Source organism: Sparus aurata, chromosome 19 (assembly GCF_900880675.1).
Source record: "Sparus aurata chromosome 19, fSpaAur1.1, whole genome shotgun sequence".
Taxonomy (NCBI): Eukaryota; Metazoa; Chordata; class Actinopteri; order Spariformes; family Sparidae; genus Sparus; species Sparus aurata.
The window spans coordinates 13,069,454-13,091,269 of NC_044205.1; the positions used below are offsets into that span (position 1 = coordinate 13,069,454).

Below are 21,816 nucleotides of genomic sequence, written 5' to 3' on the forward strand. Positions count from 1 at the left end.
GAGGGCTACGTCTGTGAACTTGGAGCGCTGGAGCTGCCACAACTCCAGCCTCTCCGGGCACTCAAGGCCAACAACAAACTCCTTGTTATCCCGCTGCGCTCTGAGCTGTGTTAAGACCAGCGCACACACATACTCATCCGGTGCATACGCTGCATTGACGCACCCACACACAGAAAGGCGTATAAACAAAGATATTAATATGTAGACACTTGCATACATGGTCAAACATTTTCGAGCGAAGAAATAGCAATGAGTGTACCTCACAAACACATAACTCATCACACTCCTTTTCTGTCTTGCTCACACACAAAAACCAAGGAAAAGAGAAAAGCCTGAAGGCCATAACACTGTCGAGACCCCATCAGTGTGTTACCGTCGAGATGCAACCGGGCTGAGATGGCGGCTCTGGCTCACCTAGGCCCCTAATTGCCTGATGACTGGTCCAAAGTTACAGAGGGATCGAAGGTCAGTGACTCACGGATTACCCCTGGGTCCATGTCGGGGTTTGTGTTAAGGTTGCTACGATACTGTGAGGATCCGTTGTCGCCACACACAAGAGTTTACCTTGTTGTAATCCATCACATTTCAGTCACAGCAACAGACACTCATATGTACATATTAGTGTGTTGTTTGAAGACGTTTTCACTCTCACTGGTGAAGTCTGTCGCTCTTGAAAGTCATCTCTGTCTTAATCGTGTTCGCAAAGGCTGCTGTTGTCTTATCACACAAAAACTGGGGATTCTCAGTGCGTTTCGGAGGCAAGGCGCTGTCACCTTTGGGTGTGTTTGTCCCATACGCTCTGTATCCGTCCCACATGTGCAGTCCTCTGGGCTTGTTTTTTTTGCACACCCACTGTGAGCACTTACATGAGTATCTCTGCAAACAGGCTTCAAAAGGTTGAACCCATTCATTTGGAATCCGGACATTGTTGAATTAATCGGCGACATGCACAGTGCGACTGATTGAGAGGGTATGATGTAACATTGTGGTTTTTCAAACTCCGATGACTGGGACCGGCCTGGAGCGGAGCACATCCTGAAAGTGCGGGGCAGCGGTCCAAAGAAGGCATTAGATGAGAAATCCTCGAAATCACCATCGGTGCTCAAGGGGATGGATGTTACGATGCATTTGTAAAAGAAAAAAGAAAAAAAAAAGGAGAAATGAAGCAATGATACAGTTGTGGCAGAATCATCTGTGTGCATAGTGATCCACTAAAGGCGATCATGAAACAAGACACTAATCTAATTAGTCAGTTGGGTTCAAACAAACCCAACGTAACTGGATCATTCAGCTAATGTGAAAGGTCACTTAACCCAGTGAGCCTCCAGCTAATCTCTACGTTAAAAAGCCAAATACACTTCGTTATGCTTGGACGAGTCAGCTGAGGTAAATTAGAATTATCATCATCCAATAGCAAGTGAATCTGAAACACAAAAACCATCCATGCCCGCACAATGGCACTTACTGTAATCTTGTGATTTCTCGATCAAAACTTGTCAGAGTTATTATCTCGGATTGGGATGTCAGGTTTTGTTCTGTAATAGACACCTCACCGCACACTGTGATTTTTCTACGGGGATTAATTAACTTAAGGCCTCAGGAATACAAACTTCCAGTCTCACTGTCAAGTTCTGCTGTGTGTGTACGTTATCGCCGTGACAAGAGGTCTCTGTATACTTGTCCTGATTCCGAGACAAATGGGTAATGAGGAAAATCCAGGCGCCACATGCGCAGAAAAAGCGATCCGCACACATCAGAAACAGAGAGGCATGAAATGGGAAGGAAACGTCTGAAACCCCCAGACTTGACAGGGGACTGAGGAACAGGGGGATAATTTGTTCTTCTTCTCTGCGCTGAATTGGATTTCCATTTTTTGGCTAGGTTAAAGTTGTCCGTCCAATCGCTCCCCGCAACCTTGACGTAATCTCCCCCATCTGAGCGCCATAATTCGCTCCAGAGGTAATGCAAAATGAACGGATCTGTATGCAAATGCAGCGCAAACGTCAGGTTGGCTTAGGTGGCGCCGGATGAGGTGTTGTGCAGGACATTTTTTGATCCGCTATTTCACTTACGGGATCGGGTTCACTTCGCAAGCAACCTCCTCACCTGGCTGAGGGAGTGTGTGTGTGCCGGAGTACGCAGCCATGTGTGTTGAAGGGACCTGGTACCTTTTGCCTTGCGTGGCAGAACATAAATCTCCCATAGTGAGTGCCCCCCCCCCTCCCTCCCTCCCTGCCTAGCTCTCTCTCCCCTCCCTGGAAAGGCAGTCAGTTCGTTGGGGACACTTCCCTTGTGGGCGTTAGGATCTCTGTGGGGGGTCACAGGTCAGTCGGCGGAGGAAGCGACAAGCTGTGAAATGTAAAAGACCAATTTCTTCCACATGTTTCAGTGCTGGGAGAACACTGCCAAGCTGTCAGCCGGCATCACGTTTAAAATGGGCCAGGGTGCTACCCAGCAGACCTGTCACAACTCATTTGTAATTAAAAAGCCTGTGTGATGTTTAAAGCAGAGCACCCCAGAAACTTTTGAGGACTGTTAAATAAAGATGAGCTGTGCGTGCAAAAAAAAAAAAGAGAAGGGAAAAAAAGGGGGATGTATTAATAACAAAGAAGCTAGCCAGTCGCCTTTGTAGTAGATCAATACCAAATGAGCCTGTATTTGATTCCTGGCAGTTGCTGGGATGCTGGATGACTTCGAACTAGGTGGGAAACGAGAATAGCATGTTTTTAAAATGAGGAAGTGGATCCTAATTGCTATTAACAGAAGTCATTAGCCAGCCACAGATGTGGTCGAAGTCGTGGTAGGACTTGGCCTGGACCACCACGTAAGCAGGGGCAACCACGTCGGAACGGCTGACGGACACAATTTTAGGATCAGAGCATATACTCAGGCACACACTGAAAGAAAAGCAAAGGCGCTCCAGTCCATCACAGGACTAAAACATGGAATCATAATCATATTCACACCTGGGAATCTGTAGTCTCAAATGAACCTGACCTGCATGTCTTCAAAATGTAGGAGGAAACCAGATCACCTGAAGGAAAATCGTGCGAATGCGGGGGGAACATATAACCTCCACACAGAAAGACCATTCTTTCTGTAAAGCAGCGCTCACCCCTGAGTCACTATGCAGTTGCTGCAATAGTTTGTTTGCTATCTCAAATCCTTTAATTCTGTATCCCAGTGCCTCTTCAAAAAAGTAATGGAACAATGTAGGAAATTCAGATTACATTTAAAACTTGAGTATTCAAGTACTGTTTGAAATAATAATCAGAAATCTATATTTTTCAGGGACTGTCGTGCCTTGGAGGAGGTTTCCTAATGTAGCACACGCTGTTTAATAGGGATCAGTGAGTTTGCCATTATCTATTTATTATTATTATCTACTTTTAATGGTTGGTGCCTAAACCAGAAATTGTTCATTTAAGCCCAAAATTTATATGTGTTGATCAGAAGCTGCTATATTAATTATCTATTAGAAAACTCTTTACACAACAGCATAAAAATGTAGCTTCAGCTCCAGAATATGTTTTTACAGCCCATTTTCACTACAGCCCGTCAAATACAGCAGCCTGGTCAGTGGCCCTACTATTCTAAGTTTAATGCTATAGGTACCATGTAGCATCACTTTTGGAAGTGACCTTCTATTGAAGTAGTATAAATAGTGGGAAAGGTCCAAGCCATAGTGTGGCAGGGGCGGTTGGGTGGTGCTTTAACAGGCATTCCCCCTTGTTGCCAGGGTTCAAGCCCTGTTTATAGCCAAGAGTCAAGGGTGATTTGCATTATGTGAGTGACGTAACGTACACATGATCTTCTCCTAAACCTAACAAAGTAGTTTTTGTGCCTAAACCTAACCAAAGCGCAGCAGCACATAAATAATCAATAAAAAGTCATATTCAACCAACCAAAGATTTGTGCTTTAGATCAATGTTTTTAAAGAGTAAGAGAAGCATTTACAGAATAAATACATACACTACGTGAGTGACGTAATGTAACTAGGATCTGTCCCTAACCCTTACCAAGTACTGACCAAGTCGTTTTTGGGCCTCAACCTAACCAAACCGTAATATAAGGTAATAATATGTGATACAATGTCAACTATTTGTCAGCACGCTTTATTTTGAAAGTATAACCGGGCATTGGATGTAGCGTATTGTTGCTAACTAGACTGCAAAGTTTAAGGGTGCTGATGATTAGAGGTTTGTTTTTGAGTTGGTTTTCAACTTCAGTTTCAACTTGGCTATCCAATGAGGATTTGTCAGTCATCACAAGTAAGGATTAAACAAAACAACATTATCTATACCTCAACCCTATATTATAACACAACCTGCAAAGTCTACAAAATCTAAAGAAAAGAAAAGTACTTTAAATCCAGAGCATGACATGATGATATTATGATATGTAACGACAAAGTAATACTGCAACAATATAACTGCAGAGTCAAAAGGATTTTTGTAGTTTAGGTTACTTTTGAATATATAGATTAAAGAGCAGCTATCACAAGAATGTAAATGTAGAAACAGTGCCTGCTGATAATTCTCAATTACACTGTCTGAACATTTAACCGGCAAAATTAAGTTAAACCAAGTTTAAACGTGGCAGCAAGATACACACAAAAGCTTGACAGCAGTATTAAGTACCAAGCAGTGTGTCGTGTGTGTGTGTGTGTCAGCTAATCTGTTGATCATATATATATTTTCAGTACAGTATTGACGGAAAACTGAGTCTCAATTTAGGAACTAATTTTGAAATGCCGTCAAGATCATATAAAGCTTCCTGTGGTTACACACTGAAGACGGTGTGTTTACTTATTTAAATGGTGGTATTATCCAAAAGTTTTATCTGATTATGTTCAAAGTCTGTCAGTGTTGTGCTTGCTGCTCAAACATTTGCCTGAACTAACACTAATGCTACAGTGTATCTGTTGGCTTTTTGCATATAATCTAACTGAGAAAACATCCTTTGTTTGATCTGACTTGTATCTGTCAAGCTCAGCCTGCTGTCTTCACCCAACCCTCCCCTCGAGCACATCCACGTCAGCCGAGAACTGCTGCTAGTGAGGCCTGCCACTCTTCCCATCCCAGCACTTGTGACATTAAGGTGACATTTTCTCCCCACTGTGGCGTAGTCGGGGGTTTTTAACATTGAACCCCTACCTGGCAGAGATGAGGAAGAGCAAGCCGAGTCAGCTGACAGGTGGAGAGGGGACCCCCGGTGAGAGTGTACCACAGCGGGTTCTCCTGCTCCTCTGCTGGGGCCTGCGTGAGGTTGCTGGTGGGGATATGACTGGGACTGGGGATGAAGGGGGTGAGGACGGAGCTGGGGCTGCGACGGGGGCGGGGGCTGGAGTGGCAGTTGGCCTTGCGTTTGCTCATGATGGACCTCAGGTTGCGGCAGGACCACGGGGTTAGGAGGGGGTACTGATCGGGCGGTGCAGGGCTCCAGCCCCCCAGATGTTCCAGAAGGGAGCCTCTTTACCTGAAACCCCACAAACAAGACGGTGTGTTGGAGGTCTACATATGGGTTCAGTGAACATTAATATAACCTTTTCATGTTAATGTCATCAGCAGTTATGTTCATATCGTTCCATTGCATCATCACTGTTTTGGGAAAACAGCATGTGTGCGTAATTACACTACAGGTGTTAGTGATCAAACTGCAGACATAGCGAACTATTAGTATTTGTCATAGTGTGCCATAATGGCATGAAATAATTCAATTAAGACCATAATTGTGACTAATATGAGTATTGTACATCCTATTGCGCTGTACATCCGCAAACATGCACAAAAATGAGGCTATTTACATCCCTCCGAAAACAAAGCGGCAGTAATGATAATGGAGTAATACAAACAACATGTCACAGTCCAAGGGACAAATAAAGAGACAAACCCAAGACAGAGAGCTTTGTTCTGGCGTTTAATTCAATTAAGATGTTTACTAATCTAATCAATGCATCAGCTCAAATGCATCCGGAATGGCTGGGTAAAGATGTGGTTCTTGTTTGCTCTCTGGGGCCAATTTCCAATTTCCAAGCATTTCTATGATAAAACCCCCTCCAAAAGTTCAACCCCCATCCGCCCAGAACCACCCTCCTGCCTCCCAAATAACAGAGCACAAGCATACGATTTAATCTGAAAAACAATAACTCATACCTGCACATCATTATTAATATAAAATAATTGTAATAATAATACAAGTCTTCATTAGAGAACGTGCATTCACAAGTTTCCTAACTGCACACACGAACACACCTGAAAGTAGAGGTTGCACAGCCAGTGGTCCAGATCAGAGGAGATGAGGGCTTCAATTTTTTTAAACTGGTCCACTTGTGCGCTGGGCTCCCCCCTGAGCAGAGGGGTTTTGAACCTGGGTTAATGACACATAACCGGTAATAGTCACTGTGCAACTAGAAGTACGAAGAGCAAAGTAGACATGAGCACAACAAGTAAGACTGCTTTTTTTTCCTTTTTTTTTTTACTAAGGTTATGTGTATATTGTGTTTATTAGTGTGTTTGAGCTTGCATGTGCATCACAGACTTTCAGCTAAACAGTACACTAACAGTAGTATACAGCAGTAACAAATATCTTTATCCATATTTGATCAGCGCTGTGTGGTTTGGGAGTTTGATCTGAGTTTTGTGAGCAGCATGTATTTTCTTTTGATTTTCTATTGATAAAATGAAGCATTTGAGGCATTTTTTGTGTGATGTCAAGTGGTAGCTAATGTCAAATAGACACGTAAGGTGTTCGATCTGAACATCAAAACGGGATGATTTTGCTGGGATCCATGGTGGCCTATTGACCTGAAATACTTCTACATGCAAAATACAAACTCTTTGAGGTCCAACAGCTATCTTCGATCTGCCTTTGACACACCTGCCCTGGACGTGACCGAGGCTCGGCCCACAAACAGGAAATGTCCCCCAAGCCATCGCGGAGCTGATGTGGCTGCCGTGTCCTGGTAGTGCGATCAGTTTGAACACCAGCACCATGGAGGGGATGACCTCACAGGCGGCAGGTAGGATCTGCAGACACACATAAAGGCCAAAGGTCAGCCACGGCTCCACTCAGGTGAACACACATGCCTGCAGGCACACGCACTAACGTTTGCACACATATGCACACCTTCTGACGCAAGCATATTGCTCTCAAACAGACACACAGAGGGTAGCAAACAGGACAGGAGCCCCCAGGGTGCCACTTAATTCACATCCTAGACTTGAATCCTCCTTTAACTTATTTTCGCGTGTTCTTTTCGGAGCCTTTTTTAACCGCCATTCTTACCCGTCCAGCTCTGCAAATTGCCTCAAAGGAGATGCCGGAATGATAAAGACTGTCTGCATCAATCGCAGGATGGAGGAGATGTTGGGATTTCCGTTGCAGTCTATGAGCTGACAAGTTAGTGAATTTGCAACGCGGTGAGGCCGCCATCAATCAAACTGATGACATTAAGGGTATCTCGCATGAAGCAAAAAGTGTTAGTGGTTAGCAGTCGATGGCAAACACATACATTCTTATTTACCCGGAGAGCGGTGGGTTTGCTTAAAAAATGAACTGACAGTTAGGTGTGTGCCACTTCATCCATCACTGGGTGGAAATATTTTATCCCTTTATTAGTTGTAATGGAAAACGCAGGGGACTTGTTTTAACACATAAATCATGTGTATCCCCCCCCCCCAATGATCTGCTTTTGGTATGCACCTGCGAAATGATGGGTAGTAGTGTCTGACTCAGGACACAAATTTATGGCATAATATCACAGATTATGGATATTGAGGATATTTCATATTATTCATTTACTGTAAGAAATATGACCCGCATAAATAGTAATTTGTGTGCACGCGCGATTGCATACGTGTGATGTGCACGCTGACATGTGGGCTTGTTGCCGCATATGTGTACGTGGGAAGTGTTACTGCGAGACCGGGTGATGTGCTTCAGAGGTTTTCTCACTTCCTGTGTTTGCGGGAGGAGCTGCCTAAGCCATTAGAAACATCTTCTTTAATTCAAAACAGTCTGATGTTTTATAGTTGTTGTTTTTCTTTTTAAAAAGAGCGCATGTGTGCACAAAACAAGTGAGGAAAAATAGGGACTATCATTGTGCAAGATGACTCAGTTCTTCCTCAATGACCAACAAAAGTTTTAAATTTTTTTTTTAAAGTAGAAGAGAAACAAGGACAAATTCATGGATCTCCGTATGCATTTCCTTGGACCTTTCATCTTTTTTCTCTTGTCTTCCTCACTCATTCTTTATCCTCCTTTAATATTAAAATGTGGAATCTTATACTCCACGTTCTCCCATTTGGTGTAAAAACTGCACAAAGACTGTGTGCCCGACTTCTCAGAAGTGCTCCCACTTGCCAGCATATCCGAGGCATCTCCAACTGAACTCCACTGTTTCTGTCTAAATCCAAACCCAGACACACAAGACAAAGGGCGAATGAAAAAAAAAAAAAGAGAGAAGGAGAGAGAAGGAGGAAAGGAAAGGAAAATAAGCTCCTGGCTTCCCCTTACCATCACTAATTCCTCATTTCCTCTTAGAAGGCACTGCAAGCACTCCTGAAATCGCACGCTACAGTGTGGGCAAGAGGAGAGAGAGAGAAAAACATCCAAGCCAATCCTGATAGTCTCAGACAAATCTGATCAGCGTTTCCACCGCTATCAATGAGGACGACAACAACAGGTCTGTCTATAAAGCGCAGCCGAGGGTTTGGCGAGGAGGAGAGGAGGGAAGGAAGAGTGACATGAGGCATTTAGCATGCCGTACTTAAACCTTTTTTACCTCTGAATCAGATCCCAGGTCCGCATTCAGTTTGTGCCAGCTTTTACCCCGTTCTTTATGTTTTGATGGGAGCCGGAGACAATATTATCAGGATGCTCGAGCTCAATGAATACGCCCACCAGCACATTGACAGTGTCCACATGTGCTAAATGCTCCAGCTAAGGCCTTTAGAGTTACCATCAGAACACTGTAGAAGCCCTTTCTGAGCCTGTAACAAAACTCTATGGGATCAGGAGGGACACTGGATTTAGTGGCTTCTGTTTTTAAGGTTTCTCTTGTGAGTCTTTGGTACTATGCGCACATCGCCAATGAATGAACCTAAACAGAGATTTTCTAATCCACTGGTCAATATCGGCCGTCTAAATCGACTATGTGGGTTTTTTTGAGATTAGCGCAGCTTCTATAGAGGTTGTTTTCCCTCAGGTTTAGGGAAGTAGTTGTGAAATGTGTATAGATCGCGTCTAATGTAATCTGCTGTGTTGTCTCATCCAAAGGACCAAATGTGAAAAACACGTTGAGTCTTTTACTGTGCACTGGAAATGGAGGATGAGATTCTTAATACTCTCCCAAAATATTCCATTTTAGTCAATTCTGCCCAAGTTTTCCATGCCCTCCTTTATCCCCCGCCGATCCAGCTCAACTCAAAGACATGTAGAACAGACTCTGAATTTTTCAATGCATTTGTACTTCATTTTCATTCCAATAAAACATTACTTCCTTATATAAATGAATAATTGATCTTGGGTTTGATTTACATGCATGGATTAAATGTCATGTTTGAAAAGTTGTTGTTTTATTCATATGGAGATCCCCGGAGCAAAACCTGGGGGCTGTGTGTGGCATATTTTCATATCCCGTCTTTTTACAGCAATATAACTTCTCATAACCCTTTCAATCTAGAAGCTACTCCGTCTTCGCTGCAACTGATGAAACCAAGGACAACAGAAAGAGGAAGATGAATTTGGAAGTGCTGTGGCAAAAAATAAAAGACTAAACATGCCGCATGGTAGGTTCTGTCATATTAGTGCAGCATGTTTTTATTGTTTGCTTTTATCTGAGGGGACTGTTTGTTTTTAAGATCGCGGTTTGCTAAAATTTTCCATTGAATTTCGCAACAAAGGCTTCGCCCATTTCATTGGAAGCGAGCGTGCTTTAATAAAGGGTCCCCCAGTGTCAAAATTACTTTCAGATAAGAGATGTTTTATATTTATTCCCCCCCCAAAAAATGGAAGAAAATATTCAAACCAGCATCCCCAAGCGTCATATCAATAAAGGGGTTGTTATTAAATAGAATTGCACAGTAACAAATCACAACCTGACTCTGTCCTTTCCTTGTTGAATAAAAACATATTAGTGTCAACTGAGGAAAGCTACATGTTACCAGTATCTGTAAATGCAGATCTCTTTAGTGGCCACAGTCACTTATGTTCCCTTTCAAGTCTACAGTCTGTTTTGTGAGTGTCAATGCTAACTGCAAACCAATTACTGGTTGGTTAAATATACATACATACACGCACATATATATATATATATATATATATATATATATATATATATATATATATATATATATATATGTGCGTGTATGTATGTATAAAATATATAATATATATATAAAGTAGTGTGATTTATGAATTTTCCCAGTATCATAATCGTTCAGGTATCAGCTTTTTTCTGCTTCTGTCCAACATCTCTTAAAAAAAACTGCTCACCATGAACAGGCTCTGGTTAAAGTGCAGATCAGTGTCGTAGAAGCGGCCGCGATGCTTGATTGGCTCGGTGGACACCGCCCATCGTTGCTGCTCTTTCTCGCTGCCCCATGCCAGAGCTGGACCCCCGAGACGACTGTGAAGGGACACGCTGACAGTGTAGAGGCCCTCGGGTAGTTTGTCTCTGGTGGCTCTTAGGCAACACACACAGACCTCCACAGGCTGGGGAGCGGTGCTGTAGTTCACCTGTAATACACAAAATGAGGAACATGAGATTTGATTGCAACATTTGTAACGTTTTATAAGTGTATAATTCATACATCTAAGTAAAGGTTAACTGATGAATGGCTTTATGTGATTAGTTCACACTTCATTTTGCAAATGTTAATCACAGTTTCTACCAACATTTATTGATATGCAACAAAATCTATTAAATGTGAACAAATCTCTTATAATCATGGTGACCTACAAGTATTCATGATACATTCTGCATTCATTCGTTAGGAGTCATGCATAAGTTAATCATGACTTAAGTGTATAATTCATACCCTTTTTATGAAGTGTATTATTTTACATCATGTGATATACTCTGGGAGTGCAACAGAAAAAACTTCCATGCCTCATAGAACAAGAAAAGATTCTGTTTTGTCTCCGACCACATCAGAATTGAAATAGGACAACCTTCTACAAACATTAGTATCTTATCAGAGACACATATCCTGAAGATAATTACAGTAAGACCATAGTGTCGGTATTTGTTTGTGCTCTTCAACTGTATCATGCTAATGCTGTTAAGTCTGTTAGCTGGATGTTACAAGTTGCCCCTTAAACATCACTTACAGGAGTCACACACCTACCTAAGTAAACAGCTAACCTGGCTCTAAGACAAACAGTTTGTTGACACTGCGAGGCCACCCTAATGGCCACACTTGTAAACGCCGTCAACAGTTATGTTATCTAATCTGCACTGCCCCTGCACCACAACTTCTGTCAAGCACTTTGTAACTACTTTGGGAAAAGTGTTATGTATCACTTCCCCCATGTTTCACAGTTTTTCTCATCAGCAATCCACTCTCCTTGCCTTGTAGGTTCAGAAAAGTAAAAACGAGTTTTGTTCCCCTGTATTATTAGCTGTGATGCACATCTGGAGATAAAACAGCATAACCAGATGCAAGCACTGATAACCTTTAAATGTATATATATATATATATATATATATATATATATACATACATACATACACACATACACACATATATATATATATCAATATATATATATATATATATACATACATACATACATACATACATACATACACACATATATATATATATAAATATATATATATACACATACATACATACATATATATGCATTTTAACCCCAAAAACTACATAATTGATGATGCAATTCCACACTTTTTTTTTTGTTTACTTCGGGTGTTTACTGAACAAGGGAGGTGTCTTCGTCCACATGCAGTCAAACAGTCACATATGCAATACATGCCGAGTACAGCTGCAGGCCTGCATCTACTGATCTCCATTGAGTGCCTTGCTCAAGGGCACATCGGCATAGCTTGTTATCGAAGTTGAGAGTGATTTTTGTTTTCCCCCATTCAGATAAAAGTTTCAAAAACGCCAACCTCCTGGTAGCGAGCTCATCCCACTAACCTTCAGGCTACATCAGCCCACTTGTTGTTTATATGCTTGTTTGTTTTGGTGACATGTGCCTCTTTTTTGGGGCTTAGGATGAGTAACAGGGTATGCTGGCTAGAACGTTCAGTGTTTTTCTGAAACATAATCAGAGAACAATATAAATGCATATTCAGTCTTTTGTCCCCTATGGCATCTGTTGAACAGCACTGAATGAAAAGTCAATCTGGCTTAAACAGAGTCACTTGGTCTGTATCACCATTTGTATGTTTTTTGTAATCTTCAATAGCAGTGTTTGTTGGTCCATTCTTTGGCTGGTGGGACATTTTGTCCTGCCATTTGTTCATCTAGCAGAGGCCAGGATTTCTGGGCAGGCTGCCATTTTACATGGACATTAGGAGCCTCAGAATATGGATCTTGATTATTTTCATGACCTCTTTACCTGAATTTAACTGTGATCATCAGACCACTTTAGAGCAACAAGTATCATAATCAAATTAGCAGATTGCTATCCTTGAGCCCAGCTGATAAATCAGTTGATACTGGCCTATCACAGACATAGTGGTTTTGGTGTAAATGCTGTCCGATTTGATATTATGAGTAATTTGTTTCAGACAATACATTTTTTCCGATATCCTGCCTCTGTTACATATCTTTGTTACAAGTGTCTGACAAAAAAGACACACAAAAAAAACACACACAAAAAATGTGTAAACCAGCTTAAATTACAATATTGGAATTTTTTGCTTCCTGATATTGATAACAACATGGACCCTAAAAATCAAGTAATTGTCCTGCTCTAATCCTAATTGTTTGTTCCTATAATTTCCTTTTGTTTTCCTCTTCTGTTCCATTTGAACATATACTGATCCATTCCATTAGTGGTATAAAATACATTCACTCAACCACTGTATTTATATCTAAGTTTATGTTTATATCCTTTTTTGCCACTTTGTGTTTCTACACCACTACAATTTAGAGGTATATTCAAATAATATTTTACTTTTTACTCCAAGATATTGCTTGGACACTTAAATTACTAGTTACTTTACAATACTGTCAATCAGGATTATACTTTATGAATCCCTTAGGGGAAATTCATAGTTAAAACCACCAGCTTCAACTTGAAAGTGGTGAACATATTATTACATCAGTAATTCCAAAAATACAATATTCACTATTCTGAATTCTGCATAAAGAGTATTTTTACTTTTGGTACTTTAAGGATATTGTGATGCTAATAATTTTGTACTTTTACTAAAATAAAATGAAATTCAGAGCTTTTGCTTGTGACTGAGTACTTCTACACTGTAGTCTTGCTACTTTTACGTAAGTATAAGATCTGAGTACTTTTTCTACCTTTGAATCCCATCCTATCCTATCCTGTCTCCCTCTATCCTATCCTATCTCATCCTATCCCATCTCATCCTATCCTGTTCTTTCCTATCTTATCCTCTCCCTCCCTCTTTTAAATGCATGTATTTATTTTTAGCTGATTATCTAAGTTGCATCTCTTAATGCCCATTTATTTTATGTACTCAAATTTACCCTGTATTGACCGACTCCCTAAGGCAAATTTTGAGTGTCTGGCAATTAAAGCCCTCAATACCAATCGATGGCAAAGCAGCATTCAGGGGCTGCATGTGCTCACACATACACACTCATACACTGTATCCAGTGTTGGTTCTACTGTACAGTATACTGAGACTGTCCCTATCCCTTTCACAGACACACACCACACACACATTCACCTAGCAGTGGCTGGTGGTGCCCAGTGCTCTGCCAGCCTGCAAGGGGGGAAGGTGTGTGCCGAGCCCAGCAGTAATGCCCCTCAATCTCCCCACTGTGAGCATCTTTGCATACCAAAACAACAAAAACAATTTAGGCAGAAGTGAAATTAGTATAATTGGTGGCAAAGCGGTTTAGCCCACACATCTCACATTTGGGAGGAGGTGATGGAGGCCTCCAAACCCCCACACTGGAATTAGATGCATGTGCGCAGACCGGAAAGGAAGAGGAGGAGGAGGAGAAAGGAGTGAAAAAAAAGAGGCAAAGAAGCAACAAACAATAAAATCACACTGGTGTCCAATTTGCACTATGTATGTCTTTAAGAGGTATTGTTATTATCTGGCCCACATGCTCGCACAGGCGTCGCAACAGACAGTCAAGACGGCAAGGCAAAGGTAAAAGGTGAAGTGAGCCAATTTTCCATATCAGAGGTGGTTTGTTTGCCCCAAGCCTGAGTTGTGCCTAAAGTGCCATAACATTACAGCACTCCTACAGATGAGATCAAAGGCTCCAGCGAGGGATCCTCCATGGTTTTGCTGGCAAGCAGCCGTCCTTTCGCTGAAATATCTTTTCAGGGCTTTCCACACATTGACTGATCACAAAATGCACTCTTAATAGAGACAGGAAATGCCACATACAAAAACTTCCTTTCTTTCTAAGTATGGGCTAATATTCAGAGATTAAGCTTTCTCGTTAATTATTTTCATTTTAATTAGTAAATCTTAATTAACAATGAACATTTACCCTTAAAATTTTTTGGCTTCGGAATGAAGGAGGGGGGTGAAGAAAGGAGAGAATAAATATGACAATCTTTTTGGGACCTCCGGGCAGGATTACTGATGCAGGCTGCCTTAGTTATTAAACACGTTCTAAATTAAATGCCTCCATGAATTTTGCACAGAAATATATTTTCATAGTTTTGCATGCCAAATGTGACATTTTATATTTCAGATTCATCTCGCTGCAGTAATTTTAGGGAAATGTCATATAAACAAAGATTTTGTCATTTACCAAAGGAAATTACTATGCGTGGCAGGTTTGGCCATTGCTTTCTCTCTCTCCCTCTCTCTTTCTTTCTCTCTTTTCCCTCTCCCTCTTTTGCCCCCTATTCTGCCTGTGCCGGTTGTTTCAAGTCAGCAAGCCATAAAAAATCTTTATCTCAGTGAAACACAGCAATTTGGGAGATAATCGAATGGTGACTGGGGGGCACAAACGCCAGTCTGAGGAATTATACCACAATCTCCCCTGCATTTACAACCTTCCTCAAAGCCAGTTGTCACCCTGGAAGGAAAGCCCCCGACTGAAGATTCATTACATCTTTAAGCCAGCACGGTGGCATGGCAGCCTCATCCCCAGATGCAACACAACAGCACACTCCTCCCACAGCTGGTGATGCTACCGCTAAAGCTGCAGCTTCCTCCTTCTCTTTTTCCCCACTTGGTTCTCTTTTCTCTCTTCTCCCTCTGTTCCCCCCTTTTTTTCATCTCCAAAGACTCCTTCTCCCTCCTACTTAGATTCCTAAAACCACAAACACCATTCACATGAGGCTGTATACGCTGCATAAAAAATATTGTGGCTGGATGGTTAGCATTCCCTATATGAAAGCCTTTAGCTTAGCGCTGTATAGCGCCTGTGCGTGCCTTTGTGTCGGCATGTGCACATACAGTTCCCGTTTGGTGTAATGAAAGGAGTGAAGGAATTTGAAAAACTCGGAAAAAAATAAATAAAATAAGGGATATGATTTTTCTATGAATTCTCTAACACGTCCCATTCATCACAGGATTTCACATAATTACATCATTTCAGTGTTTTTGAACACCCCTGCCTCCTTTTTTGTTTTTCTTTTTTTTTTTTTGGAAGCACTTCTGGATCAATATCTCCTCCTGTGAAACAACCTTCTTTCGGATTAAGGGGTATGTCACTTCCTGTTTGCGTGCTTTCCCACGGATTCGTCTTTTGCAGTCGACAGTCGGAAGCAGATCTCACCTGCCACAGCCGTGACGCCGAAGAGGAGGATTCTGGGAGCTCTGTCATCTGGCCGTATTTGGCCGCCGCTTCCTCTTGGCCTTCCCCCAGCGCTCTGAGTGACGGGCTTTCAATGGTGCCGCTGCTACACACACACACACACACACACACACACACACACACACACACACACACAACAAGGAGCTAACCCTGTTAACAGCCACCTGCATTTTGGACTCTCTGTTGTTCCACTCTGTAGCCAACAGCAGCGCAATCTAATAACACTGCAACAAAACACTTTCCACTGGGTCCTTCTTCCTCTCTCGTTCCCTCTCTTCCTCCCTCCCTCTCTCCCTCCCTGCCTTTCTCGGCCTTTCAATCTTATCAGTGGTAATGTAATAGGCGGTTGCTTCGCTCTGTCTCCTCGCCACCTCTCTTAATTCCTCAAAATAAAGCAATATCACAGGGGCCCTGGCCTGCCTGTGACTGGGGATAAGATGCTTGTAAAAGGAAGGATAATTCAGCAAATAAATGCTCGGCATCAAAGGCAGGCACTGGGTTCTTTCTTTCCTTTTCTCTCCCTCTCTCCCTCCTCTCTGTTCGCCTATCAAAAGTATTACATGTGCTTTCATCAGTTCACAACAAGGCACAATGCGCTTCCTAATGCAATTACTCGACCTCCATTAAATCAGAAACAGTGGAAACAAATGAATTACACATTTGTTACAAAAACCACAAGTCAGCTCCGTGTCTCTTCCCTTTATTTTTTTTATTTTTTCTTTCCTCGTTCATAGGCGCAGAGAGAGAAAAAAGTGAAATCATTTCTCATTAAATTTCAGGCAGATGTAGCCCTAGGTGATGCGTAGAAAGTCTCCCATGTCTAATAGCCACCCACCATTGATATCAGAAGGAATTTACAGGGTTCAAGGCTGTCGAGAGGAGGTCATCCCGCTAAACTCCGAACCACATTCATCTGACAGAGCTGGTGTCCGACTACCACCCACCCATGAAACAACCAAACACGAGAGAAGATACTGATGTGTACAGTAGTTTTCTTGATTTTATCATGTCAGCCGGCATGGTAGTCCATAATTACTAAAAACTTAAACATGCTAAGCTGGCTGCCTGCGGGGCTCTCACTGCGAGATTTGATGTGTGATCTCAGACTAAAGTGGATGGACCCAGAATTGATGCGCCTCCAAGCCCAATGACATGGACAGATTTCTGCGCCCCGGAGCTATACTACCCACAATGCAATGCCTGTCGACGGGAGAAGCCATGCAGAGGACATATGAATTACATGACTTCTCGGATGTCAGTGGGAATACAAATGCTTTTCACACAATTAATGATTACAGTCATGTGACATCAATTGTACATATGGAGAGAGATTTCAAATGGGCTGGACTCACCACTGAAGCAGCGTGTGCAGTCGGGGCTGCTGCGGTGCTTCTCTGACTGTCTCGTCTCTTTGTGAATGAGGCTCCTTTGAAAAAAATTCAAGTGGATGTGTTAACAAACACTGTTAATGTGTTGGCCTTCATTTACATTATCAGCTAACTGACAGTTTAATTTAAGCCACATCACACTGAATTATAATGGAAGACATTATTAATTTCTTTGATTGGCTGTAATAAAACATTTAAGAAAAAGTTAAAGGGACAGTCCCCCCCCCCCAAATTATAAATGCATATTTTTACTCTTACCTGTAGTGCTTTTTACAAGGCTTGGAGGGCTTCTTTAAAATGTAATCTGACACAGTAACTAATTACCTTTTAAAAAAATGTAATCAGTAACGTAATTCAAAGACCACAATATCAAGTCATGTATCTCGATCACTTTCCGTGACTTTTGGATTACTTCAATACAAATTATATGAAAATGAAGAACAGAAATATCAAGATTACTTTTTTTTTAAATCTCAATTTCAAGTGTTTTTCTGTCAGAACAGACTCTTATGTGCATGGTAATCCATCTTTATTTTGAAACTGTAATCCTGTTAATAACCCCCTTTGTCACTGAATGTATCAGTAATCTAATTACATTGTTTTTTGGATACAGTTACCATTTGTTTGTATCCTGATTGCATGATCCCATTACATGTATTCTGTTGCTACTCAAGCCTGCCTTTTTATACATATAGATTATTTTGGTGCAAGTTGCCCAGTTTTGGCGATAATGGCAGCAGAGATGTCTGTCTTCTCTCAGATATAATGGAACTAGATGGCACTCGGCTTGTGTTGAGGAATACATTTGAAAAACTCTACGCTGATGTCTCTCTCCTGAAATCATGTTCTGGTCACTCTTTCTACCAAACTGCATGAGCCAACCAAATCACCGCATTCCCCCCCCCCCCCAAATAGCAGCTCAGGTATGAGCCCAATTTTTATTTTAGTGCGAACTGTCCCTTTAAGCATAAGATTTTGGGCTGTAACTACAAGAAGCTACACATCCTTCCTACAGTATATATATACAGTATATATACAGTGCATGTGCCTTTACCTTAACATCCCCAGTGAAGAAGGCCATTAGTCTCTCCTTTCTCTTTGCCCACTCACTCCTCTTCAGTGGTCCCTTCTGAGCCGCTTGCTGAAAAATACGTGTAAATACACATGCACACTTTCTTTGGATGCAGCTTTATGAAACAGTGCAGTGCACCATAATGGCAGAATTAAGCACAAGGAGCAACTGTAATGCAATCTGCAGGCAATCGATACTGAGCCAGGCCCTAAAGACATGTAGCGTTTGATGAGTATTTCTGCCGGTTTTACATTCAGTCAGCACATTCACACTCCCCATTCAGATGCATTGACACTGCTAAGTGACAGCGTCTCGCCCTGTAGAGGCTTTGTGCAGCAGAATAGAGAAAGAAGAAAAACACTATTATTTTTAAAATAGATGTGAAATCTCTGGTGGATAATGTGCTTTCAATGGGAGGTGGGTGTGGAAACAGTAGGAGAGCGCATACATATTATGGCAGAATAAGATAACACCGATCCCAATACTGATACAGTACACAGCAGACGCCGCTGATTATCCAGTAGGGGAGGATGAGTCAACTGTTGCTGTGGCTTCCAAGTGATATTGAGACATTGTTGAACCATTTTTTCCCAATTACGTTGACTTTCTATTCATATAATTTGATACTCCTACTCCCTTTTCAAGCGAGATTATAACTAAAAATACAGTGGATAGAAGTTCTGTGTTCTGTTTACATATGCGTTAATTTCTGGGTTTCTAGATTTGCCAACACAATGGAAAGCCTGTGTTCTTGTATATCCTCTCCCATTTCCTTTCTGACTGACGGAATACAAACGCTTGTTTTTTGAAAGAAGCTTCAAATCTCAACGCTAGCTGACAATATCCCTACTCTCGAGTTGGAAAATAAAAAAAGTAGTCACGCTCTATTTTTTCCTGAAAAGACCATAAGACGGGTATAGAACCAGGGAGATTCAGCTTCTGTCAGACACAAATATGCATAATAATGCACAACAAAGTTCAATGACAGAACAAAAACAGCTTCGGCAGATAAAATAATTATGTGAGGATATCACATGTAGCATAGATTATATCGTCGGAATCCATCCGCGCGTTCTGAGCCGAGTGATCTAACCTTGAATGCATGTTCTACAAAAGAAAAGCTATTTCACATGAATGCATTCAGCTGAGATTCAAACCATCTGCGCTCCAAATCAAATGCAGAACTTTTTATAAAGGTAGCGGCGGGAAGAAGGGCTGGGGACAAAAAGAAAAAAAAAAAAGTGGAGCAAATATGGAAAGAAAGAGAAAGAAAATTAGAAACACTCACATACATAGACAAAACAACAGATGAACGCATACGCGCACATGCACGCGCCCCTACGTCCATTAGCCCGAGCCACTGATACACAGCATAATGGACATGGCTGATGTGCTGGTGAATATGGGATGATGACACAGATATTCCTCTTTGTAGCGCTGACCTGCTGCAGTGAAAGGCTGCCAAGCGTGATCATGTCAGGCCGCACACGCTCCCTCAGCTGCTGGGCGTAGTGGGGGATCACCTCCTTAGCTGTCCTCGCTGCAAGAAATAGTACAGAAGTGTCAGATATCTTATTATATCTGTCTAAACTGAAATGTTGCCACGGCATTATGCGTGATTCTTTGTGTGTGTCCTCAGAATTTTTTAAAGAATTGCACAAAAATGTTTACAAGTTCCTGGAATGATTCCTTGCTAGCTTCCGTAATGGATTTCAGATCCCGGTTGTGCAAAGAAAATGCATTTTTTATCATCATACTCACAATAACATACTACCTTAATGCCTCTAAACGCAAGAAGTGAAATATGAAAACAAACAAAAGCATTGCATTACTTTTTACAGCGCTCTCTCTGCCCATTACCGTCCTCCCTGCTTCGAGTCCAGCCTCTCCTCCCAGCCCAGCACCAGCCCCAGCCTGGGTTTTGGCAATGGTATGGGCCTGGGAGGGCCTGGAGCCCGAGGCACCACCACCACCGTGGAGCAGCAGTCGCCGCTGAAGCACCGGATCACCCGCCTTCACCTCCAACACCTCCTCATCCCTGGAGGCTAGCAGCGTACCTGGAGAGTTACGCATCAGTAGGCATGCACAGACGTACACACACACGCACGCACACACACACACAAACCAGACGCACACATGCTGATGGATGCACATACTTACCACATCTGAAACAGGCACACAGAGATGAGTTTGTGTATACAGACATTTATGCAGGTGGACAATGATGTGCTCTGAAAACAGTAATTCATCAAAGTATCATATTTACACCCAGGCTACCAGGATTTATCATTCCTTGAATCATGGTCCTGGCAAAGTCATAGTGAATCAGACTCTTAGTTAAAAACGGGCCACAATAGCTTTCTTTGCTGTTTTTCATTTATTTTATTTTTTTGCAAATATGCAAAAATATCTCAAAATATATCCCAAATCATGCAAAAAATAGACAAACTGCATGACTGGAATTAGATAATGAAATCAACCATGGGATGTTTAACTTAAGAGCAGGTGTAGATAGGGTACATAAGGTTGAACCGAACTGTTTCTATGCAGTGAAGCAAAGGAAGACGTGGGAAGGGTTTTAACACGACTGCGACTTTAAGCCAGTTTGTAAAAACAAATGCGGGAGTTCTGATGTCTTTACTCACCAACCTCCACAACAAATTGACAGAAAAGTTTTCTGTGAACTAGTTTCGATTTAGCAACCCAGAATTCAATACCGAAAAAGCCGGGAAGCATCGTCTCCAGCAGCTAACCTGCTCGCTGTGTGCCTTTTCAGTCCCGCTGCGCCGCCTCATTGGTAGAAAGCGTGAGGTATTCTTTGAGCATCTGTGAATTCAACGTGTGCAGTCCAACATGTGTAACAGCCAAAGCCGTTATCACTGCCTAATGCTTTGCACATAGAAGCTGATATCAATGCCTCACGCCTTACACAGAGAACTAGAATGAATAGAGAGCCAGTTCTGTTCTTTCATCTCCAAGCCAAAGCAGTAGAATTTATCGAGATAAAAAGGAGGAACTGAAGATCTCAGACAGACAGAAGGGATTTCTCGAGGAATGGTTTTTTTTTTCCCCCTTGAAAAAAAAAAATGTCTACAGCACTGGCCACTGTCCATTTCATTAATACTTTGTCTCTTTCTTGTGAAATATGTATGGTGCTTTGTAGCAGGCTGTGAAAGCCGAGACAAAAGCCTGAGAAGCAGTCACAAGATGTCAGGATCAGTACTGACATACACTGAGCCGGTTCTGCCGCTGCAAAGAAGACTCGCGGCCTACACCGGTGGGAGGCATCCATACAACAGCATAAGGTGATTGTCTCGAAGTCTATTGTAGCTCGGTGAAGTGCTTACTGGCAGCCGCCGCAGTTGGACTCCAACAGTACAGAAGTAAGAGCTCT

At 42.0% G+C, this 21,816-nt stretch overlaps 1 protein-coding gene across 7 annotated transcripts; it reads right to left on the reverse strand.

Annotated features, from left to right (window-relative positions):
• Positions 1–96: 96 nt before the first annotated feature.
• LOC115570384 (uncharacterized) lies at positions 97–21,302 on the reverse strand. Of its 7 annotated transcripts, none has more exons than XM_030398930.1 (10): positions 20,255–20,579; positions 19,865–19,962; positions 18,405–18,491; positions 17,315–17,388; positions 15,924–16,047; positions 10,498–10,740; positions 6,880–7,028; positions 6,255–6,369; positions 5,157–5,478; positions 97–1,101 (listed from the first exon to the last, which is right to left on the reverse strand). In XM_030398930.1, exons 1-10 carry the CDS (start codon positions 20,574–20,576, stop codon positions 908–910), a joined length of 1,728 nt encoding a protein of 575 aa, XP_030254790.1. In that variant the 5' UTR covers positions 20,577–20,579; the 3' UTR covers positions 97–907. The 7 variants fall into 7 exon arrangements, with proteins under 7 accessions (XP_030254790.1, XP_030254793.1, XP_030254791.1 ...); XM_030398933.1 differs by lacking the exon at positions 97–1,101 and adding an exon at positions 21,176–21,302 and having other exon boundaries at positions 4,553–5,478; positions 20,283–20,479; XM_030398931.1 differs by lacking the exon at positions 97–1,101 and adding an exon at positions 21,176–21,302 and having other exon boundaries at positions 4,553–5,478; positions 20,255–20,479.
• Between the last annotated feature and the right edge of the window lie 514 nt (positions 21,303–21,816).